Here is a 10,413-nt window from a genome sequence, read left to right as displayed (position 1 = left end):
CCATTAATGCAAATTATTTACGTTTAACAAACACGCTTTTAGTGGATCAACACCTCTTTTGAATTATACAAATGATGAAAATAAAATAAAAGAGAAAAAATGAAAAGAGTTAGTGAGATAAAAATAATCAAAACAGTCATGAAAATAAAAGTCTTACCCCACATGATATCTATCCCACATGTTTATTATTCCTACCCGGACATGATCTCTATCTCGCAAGTTGATTTTGAACAAGTCATAACCACATAAATTTCTAGTTCACATGTTTTGAACATGAAATAAAGCAGAAAATAATAATAAAGCAACATAGGGTTTGAAATAAGGCTTTGGGTGGACTCTAATTCCCTGTATTCTCCTATAGGTTCTAAAGAAGGTACCCGAGTTCTCCTTGTTGGTGCCCCCTTGGGCTTGCCAGACTCTTAGTCCTAAGCCCATTACAAGCTTGTGTGGACTAAGTTTAACTCGAGAGGAAACATTCCCTTATGCCCATACGGAGAATAAATTCACACGAAAGCATAAGGTATATGAATCCCGAAGGTTACTTGCTAGGCCCATACGGAGAATAAATTCTCACGAGAGCGTCGCTTTCACCTCCACTTAAAACGGGTTTGGAGCTTGGGTATAGAGCCTGAGATAGAAACGTTTCAAAAATCTGAAATCATTGAAAAAAAATGTCAGTACAACTATTTATTTGAAAAATAATCAAAGGTAAATAATTGGAATCGAATAAATAAATTAAAATTAAAATTTACTATTTTCTCATAAAAAGATAACCGAAAATTAATTCTGGCCTGACTCACTTACCTATCCCCAGCGAAGTCGCCAAGATGTCGCAGTCGTCTTTCGGTTGGACCCGGAATTAGGTTTCGAATTGAATGAATTGGGTTAGAGTCGCCACCGATCACTTTAAAAACATTTAGGTGGATCGGACACCATCTTACATGATCTGCATTTTACCATAAATGTGTCGGGTTCGGGAGTTGGTTACAGTCAATGAATGATTAGCACCCTTGAGTTGCCCTTTCGGTACCAATTAATTTGTCAGTTGTCTTATTTGTGAAAAATAAAAAATTAAAATTGAAAATTGAAACCTTCGATTCAAATTACTTACCTTTGATTGATTAAAAATTCTCTAAGAAGTCAAAAATATTGTTAGATTGTATAATAAAATAAATAAATAAATTCTTTAATTTCAAAATTCTCCTTTGGAATTTTAGTCTGAACTACATTCCAAAATGTCTATTATGTGCTTAAAGCAGGTGGTTTCAAACCCAACTTGTCCTCGATGTAATCAGTTTTATGAAGACCCGTTACACGTAAGCATGAAATGTGTTTTTGCTATCAATGTGTTGAGAAAGCTTGTTATTCGGGGGTCAGGATAGGTAAATAGCCATACTTTTGATGAAAAGATTGAGCGCCTTTTCTCTAGTCAGAACAATTACAGACACAATGAATTTGCAATAACAATCTGGGCCCTTTGGTTTGCTAGAAACAAACTAGTTTATAAGAATATTAACCAAAGAGTCGATGAAATTCTCACATTTATCAAGAGTTACTCCAAGGAACTTGAGAATGTTTCCTGGCGCCTTCACCATTCGAGGGTGTATGAGAGTTCGGTTTGGGTCTTCGAAAATAGGAGACGTTGTGTCGTCATAATCAAGAAACATGACAATCTGTTTCCCTCTTGATACAGCTACTATTTGCTCAAACATGCTCAAAGTCGAGGGATGATGAACAATCCAGGAGCTTCGGTCGTTGGTTTCTGGAAAGGAAGCAGACCTGATACGAGTTGGAGAAGAAACTCTCATGGAATCCAACCAGGCATTGATTTTAGCCCCTCCTTTTTCAGTTTCCAACTTCTTCATCAGTAGTATCTTAAGGTCTTGAGATGAAAAGGACTCGGGTACTAGAAGATGTGGTGGAGGCAACACATTCCTAACTCCACGCGATATCACATCAAGAACCACTACATTTTTTTGGTTAGTCATTTTTTCCCTTAGCTTCTTCTGGTTTATCTGAAGAGAGTAGAGAGAGAAGCAGAGTCTGAAAGAAAGTATAGAAGATGGCAATGTGTGAGATCTCAGGAACCCTTTTTTTCTGTGAAAATCGAACCCCCCCCCTTTTGGATCAGAAGATTGTTTAAAATATTAAAAGCACATAGGCTTTTTTACAATAAAAAAGAGAAGAATAGCTCATATTCCCGTGGCCCCCTCTTTGATTTGTCTTTAATGGAAAGAATTTATATGCTTCCAAGGATGGGTCCGTTGTGTAAAAAGAGAGGTGTGGGAAAGTGGTTGCCCTGGAAGTGGAAAGTAATGGAGTGGGTAGTTGTTTAGTGGTGGATAGTGGGTAAGTAAACATGGGGCCCGAAAAAAATAAAAAATAATAATAATAAATAATATAATGAAATGTTTGTGTAGATTCAGACAAAAAAGGGTGTCTATCGAACTCAATTTATGTTTCTTATTAGTTCATTGCGATTCGTGGAGATGGTTCTGATTCTTTTTTTCTTTAGCAACATTCACCATGATCCATATACGTTGATGCGAGGAGTTTACGCGAGTTTGGGTGATAATTTAAAATGGATGAGATTGTTTAGTTAGGTTAATTGGTATTTTGGAAAGTGAAAATTTTATTGGCCCTTCATGATGATATTGTGCGGAGCTTAAGTGTGTTGGTTGACTTTAGTTATCTTGATGTTGGATAATTGAGTTGTGCAAACGAATTGTTTTTCCGTTGTTATATAGAAGGAAATGTTAACCTTCATGAAGATGATGTGATAAAAGAGGTTTATCATGCCACACCTTCGCATTTTCCTTATATAAATGTGCATTCTCATAGGCTTGGGTTCAGAATTCTTCCATCTCATTCAACTCTAGCAATCTTCTCTCACCAGCTAGATGGACAACTAGGTTGAACGTTTTGATTGCTCAATAGGCTTTATGCTCTAGCTCAACAGGGAGACGACACACCTTGCCATAGACAAGCTTGAAAGGTGACATCCCAAGTAGGGTCTCAAATGTTGTGCGATATGCCCATTGTACTTCGTTGAGCTTGGGGGACCAGTCCTTCTGTTGAACTATGTTTCGATATAACAATTTAAGGCAAAATGGTTTTTGGACTTGAATTGAATTTACAAAAATGGTTTTTGGACTTGAATTGAATTTACAAAATGTTTTTGGACTTAATTGAATTTATTCAAAATTTACAAAAATAATTCAAAGTTCTTTTAATTTAAAATTGAGCACAAAAATGTTTTTATGAATAGTAATTTACTATTTGAACAGTAATTACTATTTGAATTTACAAAAATGTTTTTAATTTACTATTTGAACATTAACCCGAGGCTCAAAAATTCCAGTTTGTAAAAGGGGAACCGATTCCCCCCAAGGGGTACCGATTCCCTCACTGTTCATCAGCCCAACGGTCATAATATTTGAATATTATGAAGGGGTATCGATTCCCTATGAAGGGGTACCGATTCCCCCTATTCTGGGCAGCCTTTTTGAGTAGAAAAATCATTCCCAAACGGCTCCAAAACATCCCCAACGGCTAGATACGACTTCAAACTCATTTCAAGCTATAAATACAAGCTAAGGACACTTGAAGAAGAAAGAGAACAACTATCCAAGCAATCAAACACAAGAGAAGAGTTTTTCAATCTTATTTCATCTTTCTCTTGTAAATATTTTGTTCTTGTGAGCTCAATCTTGTAAACACCTACCTTAGAGAGGTTTTCTTGTTTACACTTATTATCCTTTTGTAAAGGGGAAAGGTTATAGCTTAGCCCGTGTAAAAGCTAGGGGAAAGGTTCTAGCTTAGCCCGTGTAAAAGCTAGGGAAAGGTTCTAGTTTAGCCCGGAAAAACTAGGGAGTTGTAAGGTTATCTCTTTGTCCTCAAAAGAAAGAACAAATTAGTGAATTTGTTGGAAAATCCTTGGTGAGGAGCTAAGGTAGTGGATGTAGACTTTGGTTGATAAAGTCGAACCACTCTAAATCGCTGTGCAATTTTCTATCTTTCAATCTCCTTACTCCCTAAACACAAAACCATTCCGACCCCTCTTTGCAAACCGTTTCGGTTGTCGATTCGAGCTTCCGAAAATCCTAACACCTTCCTCTTAGGGTTGACCACTTTATCAAGTATTTGTTTTATATCTCATTTGGAGACCTTAACTTTTCCATTGGTCTGGGGTGGTATTTTGTAGCAACCTTGTGCCTCACCTTATTGTTGTCACCGTTTTCGTCCGGGTGGGGGAAAACTATGACGACAGCTTGGTGACTCCGCTAGGGATGTTTTGTTTTTTAAACAACTTGAGAGTCTAGCCACGAGTTGGTTACGCTATATTTAGGATTCTGAAAATTATGAGTTCGATTTTATTTAATTTACAGTTCAATATGTTATTTCAAAGAAAAAAAGATTTTCTCTGGCTAATGCTTACACTTCTGTGAATATTTAGGACTATTGCATATCATAGCTCTAAACCTGAGCTCAATCCCGGTTTACCTAAGTAAGGGAAATGTCACACCTCATGGGGAGCATTGAGATTCCTAGTGTAGGTCTAACAAATTACCTCTGGAAAGCATCATAAGTTGCATGTTCGAATATCAGTTTCGAGGCACGCTTTTAGTGGTGTGATCCCTTGAGACGAATCCGATTCGCAAGTCTGTAATGGGCCAAAATCAGAGTCAACCTTAGCAGGTTGTAAAGATGGCTTGGGAACCCTTTGATAGAACCTTTTGATACTCTCCTCCTATGGTATCGATAATTCCCCGAGAATCGGTACCAAAATTAAATTTGATATTTTGGAAAATACCTCAGTATCGATACCCCTCCTGAGAGTATCGATGCCTTACCCCCAGTATTGGTACTCCTTTGAGTACCGATACCAAAATTACATTCAATGTTTTGAAAAAACCTTGATATTAATACCCTAGTGGAAGTATTGATACTCTACCATCAGTATCTATATTCCCATGTGTATCGATACCAAAATTGACTATTGGAATATAATCAAGCCCTCGAGTATGATACTAGGCCTTTGAGTATCAATACCACAAGAGAAGTATCGATACTCCTTGAAGAGGTATCGATACTCTCCTCACAAACCATTTAAATTTTGCCCAATCTCGACGATCAGTGTCGATACTGTTCATACAGTACATATACCCTCAACCTAGAAAACTCTATTTCTCTCGTCTATAACCTTCCAAAAAACTCCTAAGGTGTCCCCAAGGCCCCCAAATAATGTTTAAAGCTTATTTATTGTTTAAGGATCATAAATGGACACTACTTCATACATGAACAATAACAAAGTCCCGTTTTTATGATTTGAACCCCCAAATACACCCAAATGAATCATATACTCTTACAAGCATTAAACTACACGTGTTGATCTACAAGCAGTAAAGAAAGGTTAAGAGTGCGTTAAAAGGTAGGGGTTGGGAAAATGACCTCAAGCTCACCCAATGACCTCTTTCTCCTTGCCCTTCACCTTTGAGCTTTAACTTACCTCTCTCACAAACCAAAAGCAATTAATTAGATTGCTAACTTACTTGAAGACTTATAAAAACGTATAAACCTGATTCTAAAATCTTAGGGACGGATTTGGAACACCCAAGAGCTCTAAAATCTAAAATTCTTCTAAAACCCTCATATTGGCCATCATAACCAAAACATGAGAAAATCGGTTGAAAATGAAGATTTAGATATAGAGATTACTTTTCTTACTTTCATAAATTTGGTCTAACACGAATGGATGGCAAAGCTTTCACCTTTAGAACATACAAGAGTGGAGAAGAAGAGTTTTTGAATAAATGAAGAAGCTAAGAATGAAGTGGGATCATTTTTACAATGACATATGCTCATTTAAAGGTTTTCAACCTTTAAAGACTTTTGGGGTAATTTATAACTCTAGTCCTTCCTTAATTATGCCCAATTCAAAAATACCTTTTTTTACTTCATAATTAGCTCAATCAAAGCCCAAACCACTTCATACTTAGACAAGAGCGACTCACAATCCTAAAGGGTTTATATAATTCTCTCTCGGATTAGCTCGAATCTATTAATTTGGGAATCGGGGGCGTTACAACAAATCTATTTTTATTATGTCGTTCTTATTACTTACTTATATCACTATTACATTAAAAAATAATTTTCACTTAATTTAAAAATAAAAATAAATAAATAATTTATATATATATATTTATAAAGTTTATATGAAATAATTAAAAAAGTATATTTATAATGATTATAAAAATATTTATTTAATTTTTAAAATCATATGATTTATTTATTTTAAATAATATTAATTATTTATTTTAAATATATTATTTTTAAATTATCTATTAAATTTTAAATAATATTATATGGGACCAAAGTGATAGTTAGATACTAAACACATAATTTATCCTAAATTTAAATTATTTAAAATTAAATAAAAAAAATTTGAAATAATATTATTTCAAGTAAATAATTAATATAATTTTATAAATTAAATAAATACTTTTATAATATTATAAATATACTTTTTATAATGATTTCATATAAATTTTAAAAAATAAATAAATTATTTAATTATTATTTTTAAATAAAGTGAAAAATAATCTTTTAATTTAATAATAATATAAGTAAGTATTAAATTCAATATAATAAAAGTTATTCACATTATAGTTGAGTGGCTAAGCTTTCAATTATTAATATAAAATGTCATATATTTGAATCTTATAATAAAAAAATATTGATTTTTGTAGTGATATCGTTATATAAGTGAAATACAAAATGTGATGAAATTTACCCAAATGATTAGCTTAGCTTAATGGTGGAGTGTTTTGTATCTCATGTATAAGAATAATAATAATAATTAAAAAAAGTGATGTGATAATTAAAAATAATAAAAATTTGACATATCATGCCATGTAAGCATTACCATTAATGGTTTTAAAGAAAATTAAAGTTTAGATATCAAAGCGAAAAAAGTGATAATTTAGGTACAAAACATGTAATTTATCCTTTTAATACTTTTATTAAATGAGAATATTTTAGTTAGTGTTGTGTTTCGATATGTCGTTTTAATGGTACGTTGCGGAGTGCAACATATAACGTAAAATTTTCTTCAAAAAGGAGTAAAAATATGAGTTTAGTGATATGTCAAAAAATTACAAAACAATTAATTTGTATATAATAAAAATATAAAACCATAAGAATAATATATATTAATATTTATTTATTTAATGTATCTTAATTTTAGTAATTTTATTATTTTCGCCCAAAATGCGGGTTTTCCAATTCCAAGTAATACATAAATATATCATGAAATATAAATAATAAAAATATATAACATTTAAAACAACTAGTACATACTCCTATTAAATTATAATTGTCCTTTACCAATTATGATGAAATACATAATAAAATATAAACCGCCTCTTCAATCTTCTCTATAAAAACCTCTCATTCTTTTCGTCTTTTATTTAACTAAACAAGCTTTCTTCTTCTTCTTCTTGGACTCATTATTATTCTTTGATTTTCATCTGTCAAAAACAAAACAAAATCTTTGATTTTCCTACACTGGGATGGCGGAGGCTCCCACCCAAACCCAACAACGTCGTCCGATCATCAACGTCGTTTTCCACCTTGGCGGCGGTGGAGCGAACGCCGGCAATAAACTGGGACCTCACCGGCGACAAAAGCTTCCATAGAAGCAATGCCGAAGATAAAAGTGAGAGAGAGTGGTAGGGATTGTAGTATTTGTTTGGAAGAGTTTGAAGTTGATGGGGAAGGTAGGGAGATGCCATGCAAGCACGTCTTTCATTCGGGTTGTATTGAGAAGTGGTTGCAGATCCATGGATCGTGCCCGGTTTGCCGGTTTTTGATGCCCGCCGAGACGGTCGAAGTCGGAGGCGGTCGTGGTTTGGAGTTTTTACATTCGCTTTTAGCTTATGCTAGCCGGACAAACTTGATAGGTGCAGCGGGTTCGGCTCGGGGTTCACATCAACCTGCTTCGGGTCGTGCTGATGATGATGATACACCTTCGAATTAGAAACTTGGATCGCGAGTAAAATCGTGGTTTCGCTTTATTCTATTTTTATTGATGTATTTACTTTTTATTTCTTTAAATAATAATAATAACAGTTTGTTTATTTTATATATTAAAATTTATCCCTTTTATGAGGTTAACCTAAATTATCTTTTAGAAACTACATCAATCGATTCGATTCGATCCGATTAGATGATTTTTGAGAAAAAAAATATAATTTCTACCAACATTTTAAAATTATTTAGATTTGTCTTTTGTCGTTATAGATACATGAGCTTAAATTGGAGTCATCGGGAAAAAAAAGCAAATCATCCTAAATGATTAAGACTTTTTAATAAATTTAAGAGTGAACAATTTATTAAATCCAAATCAAAATTAATGTTTATTAAATAAAATTTAGATTTTATTTTATTTTATTTTATTTTAATTGTAATCCATAAAAGTATTTTATAATTTTTTTATTTTGAATATTAAATGGATTGTAAATTCGGGCCCACAAATAAAAGGTAGGATGAAAAAAAACTTAGATTAAGAAAATAAAAAATTCAAGTCTCTTTCAGGCTCTATGAGCAAGTTTACTCTGTGTATATATATTTAATATTTTAATTTATTTGAGAATCGTGTTTATCGTGTATTGATATTTATATCATTGTATATGTGGAATATAAATATTAAATATAAATATAATAAATTATTTTATATATAGATTTACGTATATGTTATTCTATAAAAATTTATTTATTTTGATGATATATGTTCTATTTAAGATTTTTAAAATTAAATCAGATAAATTATGCAAAATAAACTTTACATAACATGTACACCAAATAATACTTCATAAATGTATCAAGAAATGTATCAAAATATCTTAAGCTATAGAAAACATACTAACTACTACATAATATATTATAAAAAATATAAATTTTTGCAACTCCTATGATTTAAACCCAAACCTTTAAATTACAAAAATTTATATACAACACCCTTAATTTTTACTGTGTTAGATTTCAACTTATTTTATATTAAAACATTACTTTTAATATTAGATATTAAATCTATTATTAAATTAAGTTAATAATACTTGACAAAAAAATGCATTAAATGTGATTCTAGTGAAGAAGTATTAGAAAATGAGGTAAGGGACTAATTTGTAAATATTGTAAAACATGAGTGGCAAAATTATAATTTTGCAGGAAAAAGGTGATAAGAAAGACTAAAGAGAGTTTATAGACCTTGTTTGATTATTAATTATGAATTTTATGAGTTTTATTGTAACCTCCAAAATTTCGAGTTAGTAGTTTTGGGTTTATCTAAAAGTGTTTTAGATGAATCATTAGCCTTGTAGAGAAGTTTAGGCCAAATAAGCTTGGTTTGGGCTTGATTTGGGCCAATGGATGGTAAAAGGGATTTTTATGTTATGATCAAAGTTAGAAGGACCAAAAGAAAGATTATACCATCTTTATTTTAAAAATCTAAATTCCATTAAAATTTTATAATCTCAAGCCTAAAACAAACCTTATTTTCCACACACTCTTTTTGTCTTCTTCCGTTCTTCTTCATCTCCTCCTTTCCTCCACAAGGATTTCAAAGGCCAAAACTTGGTGGTTCTACCAGCCTAGTCCAAATTTACAAAGGTAAGGGTTGTCATTCTCATCCTTAAAGCTTCAATTTAAGCCCACAAACACAAGTTTTGAGCCATGGTAGCTATAGAGAGGCTTTAGTGGGGGTTTAGAATCCCATGGTAAATTAGCTCGGCTTTAGGAAACTCAAGCCTTAGGAAATGTTTTTAACTCCTTTCTAAGCTCCCAAACACATTACTAATTCTAATGTGTTTGATTCTTTTCTAGTGAGAGAAGTTAGAGAAAACTTCAAGTTCAAGGGGAAAGAAAAAGTGACTCTTGGTTGAGCCTTGGAAACTCCAGCAGCTTTGAAATCTAAGGTAACTCACTTCTAACTTAACTCTATCACATGTAGGACAGCAGGTGTGTTTTGGTAGGTTGCATGAGTTATGAAGCATGTTCATGGTAAATTCAACAATTTGTATTTTTCAGCATGTTTATAGACCTATTATAACCCCTATAATCAGACATAACACTTTAATAATGTTTGGGGACCTTAATAAGACTTATAGGAGTGTTGGAGAGGTATTTTCGTACCTAAAACAGGGTATTTTTTGGCACGAGTATTGATACTAGAAAAATAATATCGATATTATTCTTTAGACGTTAAAAATAAAAGGGTTTTGGGCTAGAAGTATCGATACCCATGAAACGGGTATCGATATTGTAGGTCGGGTATCAATATTGTAGGTAAGGTATCGATACTCGCAGGGTGGTATCGATAACAAGTTCATTTAGCAGATTCCAGTAGCCACTTTT

At 32.6% G+C, this 10,413-nt stretch overlaps 2 protein-coding genes across 2 annotated transcripts; one reads left to right on the top strand and one right to left on the bottom strand.

The window, feature by feature from the left end:
• Positions 1-1,496: 1,496 nt before the first annotated feature.
• Positions 1,497-1,988, bottom strand: LOC120175450 (probable trehalose-phosphate phosphatase I). Its single transcript, XM_039182108.1, has one exon. The coding sequence runs from the start codon at positions 1,986-1,988 to the stop codon at positions 1,497-1,499; it is 492 nt and encodes a 163-aa protein (XP_039038039.1).
• A 5,714-nt stretch (positions 1,989-7,702) lies between these two features.
• Positions 7,703-8,038, top strand: LOC120175354 (E3 ubiquitin-protein ligase MPSR1-like). Its single transcript, XM_039182017.1, has one exon. The coding sequence runs from the start codon at positions 7,703-7,705 to the stop codon at positions 8,036-8,038; it is 336 nt and encodes a 111-aa protein (XP_039037948.1).
• Positions 8,039-10,413: the final 2,375 nt, after the last annotated feature.

The sequence above is a fragment of the Hibiscus syriacus genome, unplaced genomic scaffold, assembly GCF_006381635.1.
Source record: "Hibiscus syriacus cultivar Baekdansim isolate YM2019G1 unplaced genomic scaffold, ASM638163v2 tig00000329_pilon, whole genome shotgun sequence".
Lineage (NCBI taxonomy): Eukaryota > Viridiplantae > Streptophyta > Magnoliopsida > Malvales > Malvaceae > Hibiscus > Hibiscus syriacus.
This window is presented reverse-complemented; position numbering and strand designations above follow the sequence as displayed.